Source organism: Colletotrichum higginsianum, chromosome 2, assembly GCF_001672515.1.
Source record: "Colletotrichum higginsianum IMI 349063 chromosome 2, whole genome shotgun sequence".
Taxonomy (NCBI): Eukaryota; Fungi; Ascomycota; class Sordariomycetes; order Glomerellales; family Glomerellaceae; genus Colletotrichum; species Colletotrichum higginsianum.
The window spans coordinates 4972052-4994060 of NC_030955.1; the positions used below are offsets into that span (position 1 = coordinate 4972052).

The 22009-nt window shown below is 53.4% G+C and overlaps 8 protein-coding genes across 8 annotated transcripts; 5 read left to right on the forward strand and 3 right to left on the reverse strand.

Moving 5' to 3' along the window:
* Positions 1–162: 162 nt before the first annotated feature.
* CH63R_03203 (GMC oxidoreductase) lies at positions 163–2094 on the forward strand (the record flags this gene model as incomplete). The annotated part of the gene is made up of 1 exon (XM_018298178.1): positions 163–2094. The coding sequence occupies one exon, from the start codon at positions 163–165 to the stop codon at positions 2092–2094; it is 1932 nt and encodes a 643-aa protein (XP_018162994.1).
* Positions 2095–3015: 921 nt separating this feature from the next.
* On the reverse strand, positions 3016–4252 carry CH63R_03204 (Alpha-ketoglutarate-dependent taurine dioxygenase; the record flags this gene model as incomplete). The annotated part of the gene is made up of 4 exons (XM_018298179.1): positions 3016–3553; positions 3603–3677; positions 3730–4118; positions 4166–4252. The coding sequence occupies 4 exons, from the start codon at positions 4250–4252 to the stop codon at positions 3016–3018; spliced, it is 1089 nt and encodes a 362-aa protein (XP_018162995.1).
* A 590-nt stretch (positions 4253–4842) lies between these two features.
* On the forward strand, positions 4843–6724 carry CH63R_03205 (Pantothenate transporter; the record flags this gene model as incomplete). Its single annotated transcript, XM_018298180.1, has 7 exons — positions 4843–5057; positions 5119–5389; positions 5444–5648; positions 5727–5815; positions 5879–6101; positions 6160–6462; positions 6558–6724. The coding sequence occupies 7 exons, from the start codon at positions 4843–4845 to the stop codon at positions 6722–6724; spliced, it is 1473 nt and encodes a 490-aa protein (XP_018162996.1).
* Positions 6725–7136: 412 nt separating this feature from the next.
* CH63R_03206 (Heterokaryon incompatibility protein) lies at positions 7137–8201 on the reverse strand (the record flags this gene model as incomplete). The annotated part of the gene is made up of 1 exon (XM_018298181.1): positions 7137–8201. The coding sequence occupies one exon, from the start codon at positions 8199–8201 to the stop codon at positions 7137–7139; it is 1065 nt and encodes a 354-aa protein (XP_018162997.1).
* Positions 8202–9826: 1625 nt separating this feature from the next.
* On the forward strand, positions 9827–10770 carry CH63R_03207 (GA4 desaturase family protein; the record flags this gene model as incomplete). Its single annotated transcript, XM_018298182.1, has 2 exons — positions 9827–10107; positions 10203–10770. The coding sequence occupies 2 exons, from the start codon at positions 9827–9829 to the stop codon at positions 10768–10770; spliced, it is 849 nt and encodes a 282-aa protein (XP_018162998.1).
* A 3138-nt stretch (positions 10771–13908) lies between these two features.
* On the reverse strand, positions 13909–15357 carry CH63R_03208 (Arca-like protein; the record flags this gene model as incomplete). Its single annotated transcript, XM_018298183.1, has 2 exons — positions 13909–14818; positions 15299–15357. The coding sequence occupies 2 exons, from the start codon at positions 15355–15357 to the stop codon at positions 13909–13911; spliced, it is 969 nt and encodes a 322-aa protein (XP_018162999.1).
* A 1262-nt stretch (positions 15358–16619) lies between these two features.
* CH63R_03209 (Oxidoreductase) lies at positions 16620–17810 on the forward strand (the record flags this gene model as incomplete). The annotated part of the gene is made up of 3 exons (XM_018298184.1): positions 16620–16943; positions 16999–17224; positions 17293–17810. The coding sequence occupies 3 exons, from the start codon at positions 16620–16622 to the stop codon at positions 17808–17810; spliced, it is 1068 nt and encodes a 355-aa protein (XP_018163000.1).
* Positions 17811–20369: 2559 nt separating this feature from the next.
* Positions 20370–21946, forward strand: CH63R_03210 (uncharacterized protein; the record flags this gene model as incomplete). Its single annotated transcript, XM_018298185.1, has 5 exons — positions 20370–20457; positions 20535–20651; positions 20725–20979; positions 21020–21484; positions 21930–21946. The coding sequence occupies 5 exons, from the start codon at positions 20370–20372 to the stop codon at positions 21944–21946; spliced, it is 942 nt and encodes a 313-aa protein (XP_018163001.1).
* Positions 21947–22009: the final 63 nt, after the last annotated feature.

Here is a 22009-nt window from a genome sequence, read left to right on the forward strand (position 1 = left end):
CCCTTGAAGAACGTTACAACTCAACTTGTAATCTCCAGACACAAGACGGGATCAAATCTCTAGATCGAGCCCTCGGACGACAGACTAAATCATCCATAAGACCTTTCGTCTGCAACCAACTAAACCGAAAAGTAGGCAAGCCATTGATCGCCAGCAACCGCCATGAGACTCAGACGGCTCGTCGGCCTACTCGCCGCATCGTCGTCCCTCGTCGCAGCCGTAGACCTCACCGGCTATGAGTTCATTGTCGTCGGCTCCGGTGCCGGGGGCGGTGTCCTGGCCGCCCGCCTCGCCCTAGCCGGCCGCAAGACCCTCCTCATCGAGGCCGGCGACGACCAGGGCGCCAACGAGAACTACACCGTCCCGGCCTACCAGGCAAAGTCAACCGAGGACGACGCCATGGCCTGGGACTTCTTCGTCCGCCACTACGCCGACGATGCGAGGCAGGCCCGCGACTTCAAGACGTCGTACGAGACGCCCGGCGGCGGCGAGTACACCGGCCTCAACCCACCGCCGGGCTCGAGGATCAAGGGGACGCTGTATCCTCGCACCGGCACCCTCGGGGGGTGTACCGCCCACAACGCGCTGATCGCCGTGTATCCTCACCGTTCCGACTTTGACTACATCGCCCGCCTCACCGGTGACCAGTCGTGGTCGGCGGATAACATGCGTAGCTACTTCGTCCGCATGGAGAACAACCGCTACCTGCTGCCCGGTGCCCCGGGCCACGGATACAACGGCTGGTTCAGCACTGAGACGGCGCCACTGAACATCGCCCTGCTAGACCCTCAGCTTCTCAGCCTGGTGACGGGGGGCGCTTTTGCTCTCGGGAACCAGACGAACCTGGTCTTCAACTTGGCCACTCTCACCGCCGGCGACGGCAACAGCGCGGCGACGGCCCGTGATACTCGGCCGGGCTACTATCAGATCCCCATCTCCTCTAGAGATGCCAAGCGCGTCGGCTCGCGCGAGTTCATCGTCGCCGTCCGCGACGCCAAGAACGCCAACGGCAGCAAGCGGTACCCCCTCGACGTCCGAATGAACTGCCACGTCACCAAGGTCCTCTTCGACAAGTCGTCCCCGCCGAGGGCCACCGGCGTCGAGTTCCTCGACGGGAAGTACCTCTACCGCGCGAGCCCCCGCTCCCGCACCGCCGGCCCCGGCGTCCGCGGCACGGCGAAGGCGTCCCGCGAGGTCATCGTCGCCGGCGGGGCCTACAACTCGCCGCAGCTCCTCAAGCTGAGCGGCATCGGCCCAGCCGCCGAACTGCGTCGCTTCGGCATTCCCGTCGTCAAGGACGCCCCCGGCGTCGGGACGAACCTGCAGGACCACTACGAGATCACCGTTCAGGGCCGCGCGCCGGCCAACTTCAGCGCCCTCAACGGGTGCACCTTCGGCTTCTACGGCGCCAGCGACCCTTGCCTGACGCGCTGGCGGAACCCGATCCTCGGCGACCGCGGCATCTACGAGTCCTCCGGCTTCGCGGCCGCCATGTTCTACAAGAGCACCGTCGCCGAGCGCAACGAGTGGGATGTCTTCGCCTTTGGGGGCCCCGTGAACTTCCGCGGGTACTTCCCAGGTTACAGCGTCAACGCGACCATCGAGCACGACTGGTTCAGTTGGGCGATCCTCAAGTCGCATCCCCGCAACACCGCGGGCTCCGTGACGCTGCGCTCGTCAAACCCGCTCGACGTGCCTAACATCCAGTACAACTACTTCGATACCGGCTCCGGCGACTTCAACGCCGATCTGCAGGCCTTGGCAGAGACCGTCAAGGTCACTCGTGACGCCTTTGCCCGCCAGCTGGTGCCCATCAGAGAGGAGTTGCCTGGTGCCGGCGTCAAGGGGGACGCTGCCGTGAAGCAGTACATTAAGGACACTGCTTGGGGCCACCACGCTTCGTCTACGTGCCCTATTGGTGCCGACAACGACCCGATGGCCGTGTTGGATTCGAGCTTTAGAGTGCGTGGTGTGGCTGGGCTGAGAGTCGTTGATGCCTCCGTCTACCCTCGTATTCCGGGCACCTTTACAGCCGTGTCAACATACATGGTTGGCGAGAAGGCTGCGGACGTGATTCTGAGTCAGAACAGATGAATGAATGTAAAAAATAAGGATGTACATGAGTACTGTCACGGGCCGTTAAATTCTGTTCATAATGGGTGCTTGGCTGGGGACCGCATAGGCCGAAGTTATGTGTCGGCTGTGTTTAGTCAAGACCACGTTAACCAACCAGGAATATAGTGTAGTTAGTTCTATGACTGTGAAGCCTTTTACATCGCCAGTTTTCTTGCCACGCAATGTTTCTCCTGATCAGGAGACAAGGAGTCTATGGAAATAGTCTAATATGACTTGATACGATACCACCAATTATTTCTGAGTCTGGGGATCGATGCCTAGTCAAGAGCGGTTTTCAGCTTTGAGTTCGGGGAAAAGAGGGAGTTACTCGCCCTCCGGTGAGGCTGATACTCAAATTCGTACCGAAAGTCGCTACTCAAGTATGGCACGAAGTCTCAGAGCTAAGCACTAGAAAGTGGCATGTACGGTTTCCTGTTCGGGGACACGAGCTGTAGGGGAAGCTGTTTTATCTCCCCCGGGCGAGCCAACTGGCTGAGCGAGGCCTGGAACAATCAGTTCAGTAGCTTCAGTGCAACGTTTAGAAAGCTTGATTAACAAGACCTGGATCATAGGCAATGATTGAAAACCAGAAACTAACTTTGAGAAGGGCAGGCCAGCAGTGTATTACAAGTTTTCTTGGTGTGAAGGCAGCCATCTCAATCACACTCACATACCATCATTTAATATTTTGATTACTCAAAGACAGTCCTAACCACAATACGTTGCTTTTATCAAACATTTTCCACATTCTTCACAGCTCTTAACATCAATTTCCTGCAGATATACTGCATCATGTTATTGTTGCAGCCTTTCCCGTGAGCTAGTAGTTACAACGCAATGGGTAGGGGAAACTGTTTTAGTGTCATTGACAGCGCGTAGACCTGGTCCTTTCTTGCTGGGTCATGAGTTCAGGTGCCCTAAATCCTCAAAGTATGGCCTCTCGGCCTGAGGCGTGATCCTAAGCATGTGCCTCCGCGTGGTTCCCTCGTCAACTCGAAAGTCCCTCAGCGCGGAGTGCTGCGTGTTCCTGTTGTCGTACACCACGACCGTTCCCTGTTTCCAGTGCACTCGCAGATGCCAGTCCTGCCCCCTCTCGATGTGGTCAAACAAGAACCCCAACAGCGAAGTGCTTTCTTCCTGCTTCATTCCCACGACCCTCTTGGTGTACAGCCGGTTGACGTACAAGGACAATCTTTTGGTGACGGGGTGGATGCGGACGATGGGATGAACGGTCTCAATGGGGTCCCTGATGTACCGCTGTCTATGATCGTGCACCGCAGCCTGCGAGAAGCCAGAGTGAACAGCTTCCAAGCCGTGAAGCAACGTACGATAAGTATCGGATAGGGCATAGTATGCGGCAGTTGTGGAAAGATACAAGGTGTCACCTCCAGAGGGGGGTGTATTCAACGCGAGAAACGTCGTGGTTCCCATTCCATTGCTGCGTCTTGTTAATCTTTTATCCCGATTCTGAATCAGTGGGAACTTACATCTCATAACTCATGTCGCTATGCCACTTCACACTCGTCACGTTATCCTTGATTTCGTTGTCAACAGCGCCGGCTCTGCGATATCCGTCAGTGAACCACTTCCCCACCTTAGCTCTAAAGAACTCACGTAAAGTCCCGATATACTGGAAGCAGTTCGGGATAGTCCTTTATCTGACCACCCATCTGATGAACGTGAAGAGGTCCAAAATGCTCCCCATAGCGCTTTTGACGTTCGGGGCCAATGTCGGCAAAATCTTGGTCTCGAAACAGGACCACTCCGCGTTCTGCTGCCAGGAGCGCCAGTTCATCCAGCTGCGCCGAGTCCAGTTGACTGAGCTGAACTCCATGAATTTCTGTCCCGATTGCCGGCGTGATCTCTTCGTGGATCACTCCTGGAGCTTTCAACAGGAACGTCTTCTCAGGGTCTGCCCTTAGTCCGACGTCGACGTGACTGAACTCTTTGAGAGGGGATTGGAGGCCGGGGACGAAGTGCGGCAAGTAGTTTTCGTATTGATACTAGGGCTGTTAGAACGGCGATTTTTGTGGAAGGCCCGAAAACATACTTTTTCTTCTTCATAGTTGATCGAAGTCTCGCCACGAAGCTGCAACTTCCGAGCTTCTGTTGTTGTAGTGCCCACTTCTGCTGCCATGACGAACAGTGGATGAAAATTCTCTTTTGACCTGTTGGTTCAAAGTCAGTCGCAAACGCCAGACAGTGTATGTGTTTTAACTACCTCGGACGTGTCTCATTGCTTGAGCCGTATAAGCACGCGATGCGGTGCATGCGTGTCGCGACATCATCCCGGAATATTCGCCATAATCTTTCCACTGCCACATTGGCCAGGAGTCGGGGTTGCGACTTCGGTCTTATCTTTCTCCACATGCGTCGTCTTACCCTCCAGCATGGACAGCTCCGGCAGCAGCTCTGCCATGTTCAAGATTTTGCTGATGAAATATTTCGCATTTGGGACACTCTCTTAATTTCCGGACGTTGGCTGAACCAGGGACGAGTGCCTTCGTCAACTGCCGGCTTATGGTGTGCTATATGCATATCACACACGGAGAAGTTCCGAGAATCTCGAGCACACGCGAGGGGAAACACGAGGCCGCTTGGCCTTCATCAGTCTTCGGAGCTTTTCATCATCATCGAATGCGGTTGCGTGCTGATGATAGAGGAGATACTGAACTCATTTATCCAGCAGTCACCGCGGAACTTCTACATCAGGAGCATAAGTTCAAAATGTCTCAATCATCGGTAAAACTTCCGCTATTGCAAGATCATACCTTGTCGAACTACGGCACAAAACAAGACGCAATGGTCCTAACTGAACCCGGGGGTGAGGCCAAAAGCTCCGGGACGCCGCGAGATAGACGATTCTCGAGCTTCTCACGCAAGATATGGGGGGATGATCCGAGAGAAAGAAAATATGTTCGAAAGTTGGACACTTTCCTCTTGTAAGTGCAGTATCCTGTGGACTAATTCCGATGGTGTTCTTTGAACTGACAAAAAGACTAGCTCCTATGTCCTCTTGGGCTATTTCATCAAGTACCTAGACCAAAACAACTACAGCAACGCATTCATCAGCGGGATGCAGGAGGAGTTAGAGCTCTACGGCAACGAGAGAAATCTTCTAAACACTTACTTCAACATTGGCATCATCATTGGTACCATACCGGCGCAGATGATACAGCTGAAATGGGTCCGTCCTTCCATCTGGATACCAGCTTGCGAGCTGGGTTGGTCTGCTTTGACAATAGTTATGGCAAGTGCCAAAAACGTGGAAACGGTTGGTCAAATATCATGTCTCGGGATGCAGCGGAAGATGCTCACAATCACCTAGCTCTGCACTTTGCGTTTCTTCATCGGGCTCCTCGAATCTTGCTCGTTTCCTGGCTTCGCCAGCATTCTGGGCAGCTGGTACGGCAAGACGCAACTCGCCAAGCGGATGGCTTTATTCGAACAGACGGCGGCTATTGCGGGAATCTTCAGCGGCTATCTCCAGGCCGGATTGTATACGGGAATGAACGGGACAGCGGGCTTGTCCGGTTGGAGATGGTTGTTCATCATGGATGGCAGGTTAATCATCGTGTTCAAATGACGGAAATCTGCTGACATCTTTCCAGGAGTCATCTCTATACCGATTGCTCTGTACGGATTCTTCGCCCTCCCCGATCTGCCCCATAACACCAGAGCCTTCTATCTGAAGCAAGAGGTGAGCGATTGGCCAAACCTTAGTAATGACTGATTTTTTCAAGACCTAATAGATGGATAATAGGATCGCGAGTACGGCATGCAGCGCATTCAAAAGATGGGCCGTAAGCCGCCATCAGATCTCACGCTGAAGGGCATCAAGGAGATATACACTTCGTGGCAGCTTTGGGCATTCATTCTACCATATCTCATGGTTGCTGAAGCTGGATCTGGTACAGGTTATTTCAATCTCTACCTCAAGTCAGAGGGCTACAGCGTTGTGCAGACAAACATTCTCCCAACCATTGGTAAGCCTAAAGCTTCACAGAGTGGTCAACGCATGTGCTAATAGGACACTACCACTAGGCAATGTCATTCAGATTGTGGCAGCCTTTTCGGTGGGGTGGCTGTCAGACGCAACGGGCAGTCGGGTGTTGACCGTTGTATTCGTGCAAGTACTCGTGCTGGTTTCGAACATCGTGTTGTCAGTCTGGAGTGTGCCAAAGGCAGCATTACTCGCCGCCTTTTATCTGAGCTACACGGGCGGAGCGGCGCAGCCTGTAGTGATCAGCTACGGGCATGAGATCACTCAATGGAATGCCAACCTTCGACAGCTCCTCGTTGCCACAGGAAACATATTCACTTACACTTTCAGTGCTTGGATGCCTGGTAAGTCGGAAACACCCAGTCGAGAAGGCTCGAAGTCGGCCTTCACTCTCCGGCTCCCTTTACGTCATGATTTGCGAGCTAACACGCTGAACAAGTGGTTTTGTTTCCGACATACGACGCCCCCAAGTATAACTACGGCTACGAGGTGTTAATTTTGTTCGGCGCTCTTGCTACCATAGGAATATACTTGCTCGACTACCTGTACAAGAGGGATCTGTACGTTTCGAAGCCTGTGGCGATGACTGAGCTAACACGACCTTAGGAAACGAAACCCGCATCTGTATGAAACCGAAATCCCCGAGGGAACAGACCGGAACATATGGCAGGGTGGTCGCAGTAGTCGTGGGTTTGAGCAAGGGAGAGGCGTTGACAGAGTCCAGTAACATGGAGCTTGCAATTCAACAACGACATTTGAGGGTTTGCCATCAAATCCACAACCCGGCCCACGTTTTAAAAAAGCGTGGACTTGACAGAAGTTTGTCTGCCATGTGAAGCGTTCTCACTTCGATACCAATCGGAGCAGGACATCATCACATTGCTACTTAGGCCGTCTAGAAGGGCCGTGAAGACTTCAAGAAGTTCTTCGTTATTCGAGATCACCATGGACTTGCAGTGGATTAGATTTACGATATAACTGGGCAGAGAAATTCAAATTCTGGTGGTCAAACCTACATCTAGACGATAGTATAGACAGCCGTTTCGCTTTCCTGAAGCCACTGGGAGCTGTTCTTTGGTACGAAAAGACCAACTCTCTGAAACTTGTCCCCTCCCATTCTTTTCAAGACCAAACCATACGTCTCTTTGGGACTGTTGATCATGGCGAGAAAGTGTAGTTCTGTTTTCGATTCACTGAGTTTGTCCACGTCACTTTCTATGTCGAATTGGACAGTCACGAATTCTTGACCTCTACGGGTCAATGTGGATGGACCTTCTTCGTTCGGCACGGGGCCGATTTCGAGTCCTTCCGCCGTTCGTGACGCCAGACTTGGGCCACGGATGGTGAGTTGGCCGCTGGTTACCTTTCCGAACACATTCTCTTCTGACGCTGGTGGAGCATCCACTGACATCACGATTGCCCTGTCGAATCTTTTAACTCCCAAGGCGTTCAACGTGTAGTCGATGTTACCATCCAAGGAGGCCCAAGACCATGTCGGCGCCCTCCACTCTTCGGGTCTCTCGTTCTTGGCAGCTTTCTGGTAGCGGTTGAATGGGTTCCGACGACGCCAGAGAAGCTGTTGAGGCAGGTCCGCTTCCCAGAGACCTGCTACATACTTCCCGAGCTCGCCACCGGAAGCGTGATGGAACTTCTCAGCAAGCCCTGCGAGGGCCGCAAGCTTGTCTTCGGAATGTGTGAGGTTCCGGGAGCTGTAGTTCTCCACGACCAGACCCCATTCGCCCAGATCTACAACCGGTTTGAGCCCAACCCAAATTCTCTTCCCGAAAAGGTTGCGTTCTTGACCAGTTTTCAAATCCTGGGAGCACGTGAAAACTGTTCGACTGGTTGAGAACACAAGGCGGCGTGGGGAGAGCCCCAGTTCCTGGAGGGTCCAAGCCCGGGCATTGATGGGCTCGTCCTGGAATGAGATGATCTCGTCTCTGGATTTGAAGAAACTCAAGGTGTGTTTTCGATTGCCTACGACCCCGCTGTTGTCCATGGACCGTTGAAAGAAGCCGTTACTGCAATCTCCAGCATTGGCGGCGATGACGGTAACAAATGCGCAGCCATACACGCTTGCCATTTTGGAAGATTCGGTTGTCCAATCCCCATCCGAATCTTGGAAGATACACAGAGCATCTATCCATAAATAGGTAATTCCGAGGTCGGCCGTGACTCGGACAGCGTCTTGCAAAGTAGGTGGTAGGCAAGAGGGCGAAAATCCCAGCGCGAAATCATTCGATGTCTTTTGAGACAGCGTAAAGGTGTTCGACGTGCCCCAGCAATAAGACAGAGCGACGTATCTCTTGTCGACAATGCTTTCATTCGTTGTCACTAGTCGTATCTTGTTTTTGCGAGATCCAGTGATGTCAAGAAGCCGCGTCGGTAGGGTGACTTTATCCGGGTTATAGCAACTTGAAGCGTGCTCCTGAGTGCATCGCGAGAGGTCATGGAGGGCTAGCCGCCATCGAAGTGGGGAGCCATTTGCATCGTTTTCTGAATTGTGAGAGAGGATTCCAAATAGGCCCTCAGGAAGGTCCAAGTAGGCTCACCGTCAGCGGATCTGTCGGGATTATGTCCATGCTCATCTGCCCTCGGGTTATTCTCCAACGTGAAGACCGACTCCCCAGACATAGGTATTGTCCTCACAATTCCTCTTGGAAAGTGTAATTGTCCACAGAATCACAGAAGGCGAAGGGAAAAAACAGACCGTCATCTTCAAACAACAACGAGTTTAGGCACCGAGGGATGGTCTGTTGGGCTTACATGCATGTACCGTACGTACAGCATAGCCAATCTGACGACGCCATTTCGACGCATCTGAAGGATGTAACCCCCCCCCCCCCTATGTGGTTCAAGTGTATCATTTGGTCGGAATATTTATTACCCAGCGTCTTCAAAGACGGGCGATTTCGGGTAAGTGGGGGCGGGTGAGCCGGGTATGTTCGCAGGGAACTATTCGATTGCCGTAAGGAAATGCGAACCAGTAAGCCAACACTGAGCTGCGACTAGCATTCCATTTTGTAAATGAAAATGGGGTCGGATATTGACGGCAGAATCAGCCTTGATCCCAGAAAACTGAGCAGAGGTGGATCTCACCCAAAACCTCTAATCCCGTAAACGATTAGCTGCCCCTACTTGAATTGCAACGTGGCACCTGGTCTCTCCAACAAACCTAGATCCCATCGCAAGCGTTCTGGACAAATGGTCTCGTCTGAATCTATTGACTTGGTAGGTCAATAGGGCAGAGTTGGGCGATGAGAGTGGTCCAAGAGCGCGTGTCAAAGCACATGACTATCCGCGAGCAGTGTTTCTATGCGGAGCACGAGATGAACCGAGAGAGCTGTAATGTATGCGTGATGTTGCCATGTCCTTCAGGGACACACATCTCTCACGAAGGCCCTGACTCTTGACCACTTCCTCTTCCTCGTACTTCCTCGCACAGCTTCCTATGAGGGAAACCCCTAATCTATTAAGGTTTAAGCGGACTGTTGATGACTCGCGCATAAGTTGAGATAATGCGATGTAGATAGGACAGATAGCGGACCACCATTAACGGGCGTAGTTAAGGCTTCCCCGGCTCTTCCACTGAAAAACGTGTTCATATATGGCTTTCCATAGCACAACACAAAAGTCTCGACTTTATCGCTGGAAGGTTTTGTTAATCCCAAAGAGCAGACAGACGTCATTACACAGCCCAAAGAGAAAATGGCGACGTGCGACGCAATAACCGTGGATATCCCCTACGTCCGGCGCGACGACCAAGGCAAGATCCCGAACCATGCGCAAATGTTTTCTCACGACGCCGAGTTCCTCGACCTGCAGCCGGCCGAGGTCCGCAACGCCCGAGCAACGGACCGAGAGTTTTCCATTCCCAAAAACGGGTTCCAATACGCGCGACTGACCGGTCCTCCGGAAATTGACTACTTGGACGACGACCAAGTGAGAAATACGTACTTCCCGGAGCTTGAGAAGCTGGTCAAAGAGCAGTATGTTCTTATCCATCTCCCCCCCTCCCCCCCCAGAAAAGATCTGCATGGCCTTTGGTTACATTTGTCTACGCACATACACAAGCACAACATAGTACAACGCTGACGAGTCTGGCCTCACCTGGTAGGCTCGGCGCGTCTGTGGTCAAGGCATTCCACCACGTGGTGCGCAATGTCACCTACGAGGACGGGATGGCCTACACCCGCAAACATCGCTGCCCGGCTCGGAGGCCGCACGTCGACGTGACCAGCAAGTTCGCTCCCATCCTGATGAGCTGGGACTGCCCGGAGATGCACGCCGATGTGCACGACAACGGGAAGCACTGGCAGATGGTCAACGCGTGGAGGCCGCTGAAGACGGTGCGCAAGAACCCCGTCACCGTGGCCGACACGGCGTCGATGGCCTGGGAGGACTACCTGACCGTCCCGCAGCCCGAGGTCGGGCCCGGCGTCGAGGGCTACTGGCTGCAGAGGCCGCAGGACGCGGAGAGGCGCCACGAATGGTGGTACATGGCGGACCAGACGCCCGAGGAGGTTTTGCTCTTCCTGCAGCATGATTCCGGGGGTGCCCAGGTGGTGGGACACACTTCTTTCACGCAGCCTGGGCCGGCGCCAAAGGAGCCGAGGGAGAGCATCGAGGTCAGGTTGTTTGTCGTTTACTGAGGGCAGTCTGCCTCATGTGCTCGTTCTGGGTATCCCTTGGCAAGAGTCCGGAGGGAGAGAAAGTCTTGTGTGAAGATAGTCGATTGCGAGGCGGCGAGAACACGGCAACGCAGCATGGTCTACCTCTTCAAGCGTTTTTCAGAATCAGTCTGCTGAGACATAAGTCAGACTACCCACTTTTCGGCACCCCCCCCATTTCGGCACCCCAAAAATGAAGCTATTCCCATCATACTCGTCGACTTCAATTAATCATTGACTTCTTCTAGATGCAACAACAATACAGCTTTCAGCTTCACTAGGGTATTCAGAGTCGCTGGATTCGGCTGCATCATCCTCTTTTTCCCCAGCCTTAAGTTGCGCCTGCTGGATGTCTTTGATGTTGGCGAACTTAGTGTTAGGATCCAGCTGGACTGCCCTTCTTTTCCTTACTGCAGTATTGATGACTTGGGCCTGCAGAAGCTCCAGTTTCTGCTGGGTATTTGCCAGCTCATATGCCTGCTCGCTGAAGCCTTTTTTTACCTTCCTGAATAGAAGGCGTTGAGTAAAGGCATCATTCTCCAGCTCTGTGAATAGCTTCAACTGCCCAGCTAGATCCTTCATCTTCCTTGGCGTCGACCATGCCACTGCAGATGACGCAGATACCCATCCTTCAGCTTCCTTGCCTCCAGACTGCCCTTTGCTGACCTGATCAGATGATCCTGATGCTGCTGGTGTTGATGGGAGCAGTAGGGAGCTCATCAGAGGCTTCGCCATAGAGACAGGCCATAACCCTGTCCATTTCCAACCACTTCTAATGTTCTGCATCGTCATACCTGCAGTACGAGCCTTCTGATAACAGCCTATAAAGTTCCTCTTGCCTACAACAGTTGAATCATTCCACTGACCAAGGTATCCAAGCTCCTTCCTATAGGCTGCCTTGACAGGGCTGAAGACTGACTGATCAAGTGGCTGGAGGACATGGGAGGTATGTGGCGGTAAGAACAATAGATGGATGTTGTTTATATAGCATAACCACATAAAGTCAGTCGTTGTATGACTCCCATGTCCATCCATGATCAGCAGCCTGACCTCCTTGCCCTGAGGAAGAGTCTGAGGGATGAAGACCTTCTGCAGCCATTCAACTGCAGTGGCATCTGAAGTCCATCCATTCTCCGTTGCAGTGAATTGCCATCCTTCATAAGGGCCAAGGTCTAGAGGAAACCACTGCTGCTGGACTGCCTTGCCCTTATAGATAACGAGGGGATTCAGAACATGGCCCAGGGCAGAGATGCATTCGATGATGGATACCCATGCCCTTGATCCAGGCTGTTTCTTACGTACAGACTTCGTCTCAGACATGCCCAGCACCAGCCCATTAGATCCCTGGCCCTCAAGGATACCAGTCTCATCCATGTTGTATCTATTAGCTGGTTTGATGCTGGTGATCTCTGGTATGGCGAGTAGTTTGAACCAGTCCCTGATGACCTCAGTAGATGCCCCATTAACACGCCTAGAATCGATAGGGCGACTTCTCTGGACCTTGACTGATGGATTCCTCTTCAAGAAGGCTTGGATCCAGCCTTTTCCTATAGGCTCTGTATCCCCCATGGCATGGAGGATCCTTTCTGCGAATAGCCTCACTTGCAGATGGGTTGGGGCAACACCAAGGGCATGCTGAATGCGAACCCATTCAGCCAGTTTAGCCTCCTGACTAACAGAAAGTCTCTGCAGGTCAGAAAAGGCAATTGACCTTGGTTGAGTGCCCTTAATCCGATACTGAAGTGTTGATCTTGGGATGCCATACACCTGACCAGCCCTCTTAATGGGCATGCCGTTGGTTATTGCGTCAAGGGCCTGATTGACTTCATCTTCGGTATACTGGCCCATAAGGTCGAAAAGAAGCTCTGAGGAAAAAATGAGGTTATTCGCATAAGTATAGAAAATGTTGTTGATGTTGAAAGTTGAGGGGTATGTTCTGGTGATGAGGCATTTGAGGCATTTTTGGGGTGCCGAAATGGGGGGGGTGCCGAAAAGTGGGTAGTCTGACTTACCATGATGGTGCTCAAGAACCACAGTGGCCGCAGCCAAACCCTGGGATAGACGCAAATAGTAAAGGGCTAACTTATTCGGACCAACCCCACGCCTCTCTTAAGCGATTCATACTGCGTGGAGCGTGTTAACGGTTGATAGTTGTTGGCCATTGGGGGTAGCGTCAGTGAGCCGCAGACGCTGCTTATAACTCACATCAAGCCTATGTCCCAATGGAAGTGTGTCGCTGTTTTGGAAAAGAGTTTATACAACTCCTCCTGCTCCTCCCGAATGGTAAAGTGGGCTCCCGCGAGCGCGATGGCTATACTGGCACCTCTATGAATGGAAGGGTCAGAGATCGTTTTGTGCGACCCAATGCAGCAACGCCGACTCGAAGACTCACATGTGTGCCGGGTTGCAGTCACTGATGGACTCCGCCATCCCACAAATTACCTTCACGTCGGTGCATATCTCGTTCTATAGAATGATCTTTAGTTCCCCCAAAAATCGAGTGACGGACGAGTGCGGGATGCGAGACCTTCATTACGCGAGCCGCGTGTGGCGAGCGCTTGGAGAGTCGCGGCGCGTCGGGGTTGTGCATCGTCAGAAGTACCCGGCTTAGCTGGTAGTACATGTTCCCCAGCACAGCGGAATCATTGATGAGTAGAATCTCGGGGAAAAACTCGTTCTCCGGCGGGCTCTGTACGAACACCGGAGTGAACGAGTCTGGCGCTGCTCTGATCCACCTGGCGGCGTATGAAGCGAGTTGGCCGTATGTCGTTGGATCTTTGGTCTCTCCGAATACGTAGTCTAAAATGTCAATAGTGTGCAGTATCATCCGAAACGCCCATACGTGGTCATCCGCCGGTTCCAACGAGCGATCAAAGTTGATGGGGTCTAGGAAGCACAGGTTGAGTGGTTCGTTCCGCATCACAGACCGGAACATTTCAGCGGGTATCCAAGCACAGATTGCTGCTTCCAGCAGGCTGCCCTTTTCCGGTACCCTCACGCGCGAATTAAGGAAGTCCAGTATCGCGGGAGGTGCCTGTATCGTGGCCCGCACGGCTATCATGCTCCAGTCAGCCGCGTCAAGAACGGGGAGGGGGGAGGGACATAACACCGGCCGCTGGACTAAGGGAAGTCGACGAACGTACTGTCGATAATCTGATAGATCCTCAGTAGTACGGCCGCTGCAAACTGAATCTCGTCAACTTCTGAGTGCGAGTCGCTCAAGACCGGTTCGAGGAGATCCACGGCGATATCATGATACCGACTGGCCGGCTTGTCGAAGAAAGCCAGCTTTCCCTCTCGGTCGTTGGACTTGGCCGCCAGCGCGAGAACGGCATTGAGCAAAACGGGACTCAGAGCGGCGTACTGCGGGATCAACGTCGAGACCCGGTTGAGAGTATCACCGAAGTCGAAAGGCGGTGCGATGTGGTCGACGAAGAACCGGACCAAGTACGCCTCGCGACGGTCTCTCAGGGGAAGACTGGTACTGTCGAAGAACCGACGCGGCTCCGGAAGGCTCGGGTCCTCGGCCGAGCTGCCGCTGCCGATGTCACTGATGGAGCCGATCGGCCCTGGGAACTGGCTTCGGATGTTTGAGGAGACGTTTTGAGCGAGATGGTTCAGATTCAGGGAATTCGATGGCAGACTCCGCAATGCGGGTTGGGGTTCCGGGGCTGGTAAACTCGTCAAGGGAAAGGGCTGGCCTCGCTCGATGGGCAGAAGCGATTGTTCCTCGCGACTGCGTATGACCGGGATCGGGACCAGGCCGTTGTCTTCTAAGGGCGTCACATGGGCATTTCGAGCGTCTTTGATGACGGATTGTGATGTGGTTGGTGCCGTAGAGCTGGTCAGGATGGCATCTACCTCAGAGAGGGTGTCGTCTTCGGAATCGGACCCGTCGTTGTGTATGCTGTTGATTTCGGCTGTTTCGTCGATGAACCGGAGTCTCTTGCCGGATAACCGACACCACTTCTGCGACTCGGAGAACTCATACTGCGGCTCTCCACGGTGTCTGACACTGTCACCGGTCTCGCTAAGAGAAGTCGTTTATCTCAGCAACGGTGAGATTGGAAGGGGGTAAGGTGTGTATTGAGAACCGCGTACTCTTTTCCTGTGATGTGCCTGAACTTGAGCTTTGTGGCGCGGATGCAGTCTATGCCCTTTTTCACGCATTGCCCACAGGGGGCCCCCTTATCGCCTTTGGACCAGTCGGTCAGCGTTGGTCACGACGACGGCAGAGGTTGTGATACCGGGGGCAAATATTAGCCCCAGATGTGTACCCTCGCACTTACATTTAATATGTCTAAGAAAATCGGCCTAATCAGCCGAGTGAACGACAAGTGGCCACATGCGTGTGTGAGCCCGTGGCGTTGTGGATTTAAAATAAAAAAAGAAATCGAAAGTTGGCTGTTCAGCGCGCGGGATTCTGCACCCCCGCGAGTCCCCCACAATATTGGATCTCGCAGCCGGAACAAGTTACCGACAGAGGCAAGAGAGAGATTGATAGACTCACTTGGCACGACAACTCTCGCAGCCCGGCCTCCTCGCAGGTCCTTCTCCCGAAGTGGGCATTTGAACCCAGCCGCTAGGTTGTTTGTGTGCGTGCAGCTATGTGCGCGGTGGGCAGGCTTGGATCTCAGATGAGGAGCAGCATGTTTGTGTGTGGGGGGGAGAATCGATCAGAGGAGTTCCAAAACAAACCAAAGCAAACTGGAGAACGGAGCGAGAGAGATGGGTCTCGTCGCGCCATTTTATCCGTATCTGACAGATGTGGTAAGTTTCTGAGTGCGGGGGGAAGCAAACTGGGGACCACTCGGGGAAGATCCCGAGAGTCTCCGGGCTGAGCGTTGATCTCTTGATCTTGGGCCCATCGGCGAGATGCCTTCACACAATGTCGTGGTTCCTGGCTAGCCATTGCCTCGTTTCAGTTCTCAGGTTTGGCCCCCTCGTAAGTAAGCAACTTGATGAAAAGAAAGGCGAGCCTGTGACGGGTGGAAGCGGTTTGAAAAGCCAAAGTTATCCACCATGAGTAGACTTTTTTCTGCGCTTACTGAGTCCATGAAACTCTGATCCGATGCGGTGGAGCTACGCAGCCGTTGATCCCTTCAAACCGGCCTCTGCTGTAATAGGGCGCCCGGGATTTACTGCCAGAATCGCCCATCGTGTCCACAGTCAAAGTCGCGGGTAGCCCAAGAGCTCACGATGTTCCACAACAGTATCCGGGCAACGAAGCCCGACGGAATCTATTTCCCGGTTGATCTTAGTGCGCTGTGAGCCCTACGATAAGCCGAAAATACAATTTATCCCGCTTGACTCGGGGGTGAGGCCCCCCGGACCCGCTTCCCCGCGTTCGGGATCGTCGCGGAGAGCGCGCGATTATTGCCCTTCTCGCCGTCAAGGGCAATGTTTTCCCGGGCTTGGCAACGTCTGGAGGGAATGAGCCGCTTTTATTGGTCCCTGATGTTGACCTTTCTTTGCTGTCATACGCAGCAGCTTGAGCCTCTAGTCGTGGCAGCTTGCGCTACCAGTTTCCCGAACGTGGTGCTACACCAGACAACAGGTCAATCCCCTCCAGACATTTGTGAAGGGAGGTACTGACGTCGATACTTGGGCGGGGAGGAAAAAATCTCCATCTTTGTGCGTCCCACTGGCTTGCTCAATCATATAAAAGGGCGAGCACTTTCGGCCATGTCTTTTGAGTAAACCAGCTAGATGTCAGGCTCCCCTCTCTCTATTTCTCTTTCTATATTACTTGTCCTACACTTGATACCCATTGCGTCTGAAATCTCTCCATAAGCCCGTTCTCAACCTTCGCCACCCCCATCACACTCACCATGGTGCAAAAGCTCAGAATCGCCGCCGCCGGCCTCGGCCGCATGGGCAAGCGTCACGCCATCAACTTCTTGCACCGCACGCCTCGGGCACAGCTCGTGGCCGCCTTCACGCCCGACCAGAACGAGCTGGCGTGGGCAAGACAGGAGCTCGAGCCCCACGGCGTCAAGCTGTACACCGACTACGATGAGATGCTCACGCACGAGGGCCTCCAGGCCGTCGTCATCGCCACCGTCACCAAGGTCCATGCCGAGGAGGCCATCAAAGCCATCAACAACGACCTCCACGTTCTTTGCGAGAAGCCCATCTCCCTCGACCTTGCCAAGGTGAGCCCGGATACGTGATCCGCATTTCGGTGCTGTGCTGATTAGTTCCACCCAGTCTATGGAGGTCATCACCGCCGCCCAACACAAGCCTCACCTCAAGGTCATGTGCGGGTTCTCTCGGCGCTTCGACGCGTCTTACCGCGATGCGTTCGAGAAGATCGAGAGTGGCTTGATTGGCAGACCCTCCATCATCAGGTCTCAGACATGTGACAAGCACGACCCCAGCGGATTCTTTGTCAAGTACGCCGCCCTCAACGGAGGATGCTTCGTCGATATGAGTGGTTCGTACCCTCCCCCCCCGCCCTCCAATGTTGACGATGAGCTTGAGATTCCTAACAGCCCTGTCCAGTCCACGACATTGACCTCTCCTTGTGGTTCTTCGGCGAGGACTCGCAGGTCAAGTCCGTCTCCGCCTCCGGCATCACCGCCGTCTCCCCCGAGCTGAAGGAGCACGGCGACTGCGACAACGCCGTCGGCATCGTCGAGTTCTGGGGCGGCAAGATCGCCTACTTCTACAACTCGCGCATGATGGCCCACGGCCAGGAGGACACCACCGAGCTCATCGGCACCGGCGGCAAGCTCACCGTCAACGGCAACCCCCAGGCCAACTTCGTCAACTACTACGGGCCCCAGGGCATCACGAGGGAGGTGCCGGCCCACTACTACGGCCGCTTCGAGTACGCCTTCGTCCAGGAGGCCAACGAGTTCACCGCCGCCGCGCTCGACAACACCAGGCTCCCGCTGAAGCTCACCAACGCCGTCAAGGCCGTGCAGATCGGGTCCTACCTGCAGGAGGCTTTGGAGACGGGGAAGAAGCTGTACTTTGACGAGATCGGCCGCCGTCTGGACAAGCAGGCGAAGCTGTAAATGATTTTGGATTAGATAAAAAAAAAAAAGGACGAGCGAAGTAATGTGTTTTTTGATGCATGAGATGCCCAGATACACCCAAGAGGGTACTACTTAATGCTTTTATAAGCCGTGTTGTGACTAGTCTCTAAGTTTGACATATGCCGAGTTCAAATATGGGGGAAGACCAAGGAAAGTCTTCAGCATTGGTAGAATTGAACTCCAATTTTTCCGAAAGATTCATTCATTTGGACTTTGAACCGCCACCTGACTTCATCCCTACACTTGACAATGGCTCAGTGTCCTTGCCCGAGACGCCTTGGCTAGCTTGCATGCTTTCCCCTGTTCCGCGCGTTCTTAAATTGAATGGACCCCAAGGCTCGTCTTCGGAACGTTTCGAAAGCCATTGAGTCAAGTTCGATATCCCGTTTTCCTTCCTCTGGGCTAGGGTGCCAGTGTCAGACTTGCGATCAGATGGAGCTTCACCGGGCCAGACTTACATTCCACGTATTCATGAAGGGCGCCTTGGGCCGTGTTCCCAGCCATGGAGGAGAGCTTTGTTTTGAGAATTTGTGGAAGGATAAACATGAAAAAATGAATTGGGATGATTTCGAGTATGTCTCGACTCAGAAAAAAACCAGGTTTTGAACGTGGCAGCCAACTGCTTAGGTATTGATGAGCTTAACGATGCGATTGATGTTTGTGAGCTGCAGACGACCTTCAAGGAGATGAACAAGTCTTTGAGTATTCGTAGTCTCGAGTAAAGAAGCTAAAATTCTCGAGTGGCCAAGTTCCCGAGTTCCTCCTTATAGTACTTCGTCAACCGCCTCTCAGCGGTAGGATAAAACACACGTCAACAGGGGGGAGCCCACGCAAGGCGGCATATACATCGTGCTCTAGTAAAATGTACCTGGAACTCTAGTTGCAACCTAATACCGAAGCAGCCTATCAGATAAACGGCCTGCTCGAAGTGCAGTAATCTCTGAGAGTGAGTATGGCGGGCTGGGTTGTTGGGATTTGCGAGCCGACCTGTTCTTGGGAACACTGCTGCACGGGTAGAGGGAAGTCCAGGTACTTTCGAATCAAGTATTTCTTGAGGCGTTACAGTTAACAAGTCATTATGTGTCTCAGGACGACTTTGGCCAATCTTCATACTGCTTGATGAAAGCTTCGAATACCAGCACCGGACGTGATGGAGGTCTGGAACAAGTAACCACTTTTACGTGTCTAACCAGTCAGAAAATCGGCCCAGTTGGTGTTTCGACCAACCAGAAAACAGGCCAGACCAACAAAAAAACACATCGAATCCAAACGATGGGAAACTGCAGGGCTTTCCGCGCATGCGCGTTGATGAGCGTACCCATCATCCCTACCACCAGTTCGCCTCTGAACTAGCCTGATGCAGGTCCTAACAGAGGTACATCTTACGCATGCTTCATGTATGGACTTATCACCAATGAAAATAACGGCCAGAGGCTTTTAACCAGACAGCACTTGCACCAGCCAATTGGAAAATGGGCCAGACTCGACAACTGCAGGGGGGGAGGACTCGGCATGCTGCAGGTCCACGTCGGCAAGCCCACCTCCATCATCAACTGAGGAGCTGGCCTGACTGAGACTCTCCTGTCCATTGGCACTAACCCATGTACCTAGTGAGCAATGATAATCATATCTGGTTCATCAGCCAATAAGAAAACCGGCCCAGGGTGAATAGTGACCAAACAGAAAACCGGCCATGTCAACCCCCTCGTATGCCTCTGCCAAATGGAACAAGAGGAGGGATGACGTACATTGGGCTTCTTGCTCTGCGCCTCTGCGACCCATCGTAAGGCGCACCGATGGGCCGCCCACGCAAAACAGACAAAGTGACCGTTCCAGCGTTGATAAACCCGGCTGCTTCTCCTGTTTGGTGCGCCGCGGTCGTTTTCACCCCAACATCCCACCAGGGCTTTGGTCCAGGCCAGCGTCATCCGACTCTGCGCTTCTTCTGAACTCCCGCTCTTGTGTTTCCCACTCCATTCTGTGACTCGATCACCACCGCTTCACATCACCGCCACTTGACCATTCGATCTCCTGTTTCTCGTTTCCTGTAGCGATCCCCCGCGGCTAGGTACTGCATCTTCTTTGTGGCATGTGTAACACCACGCTAACCTCCGTGTTTCCCTCACACTAGGCCGTCCCGTGCTGACGGGGCCGCGAGGCTCTCTCTCTCTCCCCCGGTGTCGACAACGACGCCGAACCCCCTTGTCGAGGTGCGCCGGCGGAGACTTGACTCCGCCCGCTCGCCATTCGAGAGAGGGAATATGATCATCACAAAGTGCTAAATGACCTCGACCCGCTCGGGGACGAAATATGGCGACGCGCTTTCAACTCTTACTACAACGAGGGAGCTGATGTGGATCATCATTCGCGCGAGGAACCCTACGACGATGGCGATGTAGTTGGCCGGCGTCGTCGACCTGCTGATGCTCTAGGTGGTTTGTGCCGTGAAAGGCCTGCTCCTGGGAGCAACGGTTTGAGTCGAGAATGGCTATACACCGTCGGAGTTCACATAGGACCTCGCGTCAATGATTATTCGCAATGCTCCTCAGGCTCATCTTCCCAGCTGCTTCTCCCGTCGACCGAACTCTCTCCGTTCTCGGCGGGCACTACACCATCTCCTTCTCTTGTCAGCCCAGGAGACTCCTTGTCTCCTAGGACTCCATCGACCTTTCTGTCAACTCCTACGCCTTTCTCTTCCACCAGCCAGCAGTCTCTGGCTACGTTGCATTCCGATTCTCCAGCGTGTCCCACGCTGGATGGTACCGACCCTGTGTATTGCCGCCGATGTCCAAAGCAGTTCACGGACATTCTGCAACTTCGGTACGTGCCTCTATTCCTCGTTCGTTCTATCATGCTGTCACATGGAAACACTCCTGACAACATGACTTTCTAGCATACATATTGAGTCGGACCATCGCTGCCAATGCCCTTGCGACGCCTGCTTGGGCGTGTCGCCTGGCCCCTGTCAGGTACCACGCCCCGAGTTTGCGTGTCCTTGCGGCTCGACATTCAACAGCAGGTCGCAGAAAAAGTGGAGGGAACACCGCAGGCACCTCGACCGCCGACAGGTTCAATGTCGATGCGGCGAGATCCTGCGCGAAGACCGCGTCGACGAACATTTCAAGAACTGCCGTCAAGGAGGCAAGCAGTACGTTTGCTTGCGACAGAGAACAGACGACGAGGCTCAGTCCCACCGCCTCGTGTTCACCAATCAGGAAGACTTCCTTCGTCACTTCAACACCAAATGCAAGGGACGGAGGCCCGGACGACCGAAGAAGAGGAAAAGTACTTCGAAATGAAGCAGAACCACTGGAACACCCTCACCGATCTTGGGGGATGCAAGAACGAGCCGTTCGTTGTTATTAGTTGGCGACTCACCATATCTCCGACCCGGTGGGCCGAACATGAACGTTTCTTAGATGATCTATGGGTTACGAACCCTCGGCGCAACGATGTGGTTCTTCGCAACGGAGGCATCCCTTCGCGATATGACCGAAAGGTTGAGCAAGGCCACTCGCTTGCGCTGACTTGCCAACGACCTGACGCGATGCCCCCTTTCCAAGGCTTTCGCTCCCAGGACTACAAAGGAGGAGAAGGATGGGCAACAAGTGGAAGGTGCACCTTTTGCCCATCAAGATACCCTGATTTCGACTGTACGTTAAGACCCGGGGGTAGAGCGTTTCAGCAACGCCCTCAAGGTCTCGGGGCGTTTTGGGAAGCATTGACTTATAGTCATCTGGGCTGGGATCAGCAGATGGGGTGTCGTGTATCATTCGATCATGGCAGATGGCTTGGTTTCTCAGATGGTTCAATCTGATGAGGCTGTAGACAGTCCGCAAGTTCGAAGTTCCCAACGGGGACCGACCAAAAAGATATAATCAGAAATGCATTTTGCCTTCCGTTCATATTCTACTCAATGCCATCGACTGTGATGATGAAGTTATATTAAAGATCTTTGCTGCGCTTTGTTGCTTCAAGGTGACCCCTTCATCGGCAAAAGAAAATAAACAAACTGGATGCCTGAGTACCCAAGCAGCGAATGTCTGTTGCTCTGGATGCTGGCGTGTTTGGATTTTAAGCCGTACCTTGTCTTAACAGTTGAATACGACGATTGAGGGTTTGGCACTGTCCTTTCTTGTTATCAAATGGCACTTAAATCAAGAAGAATTAAAGAAAAC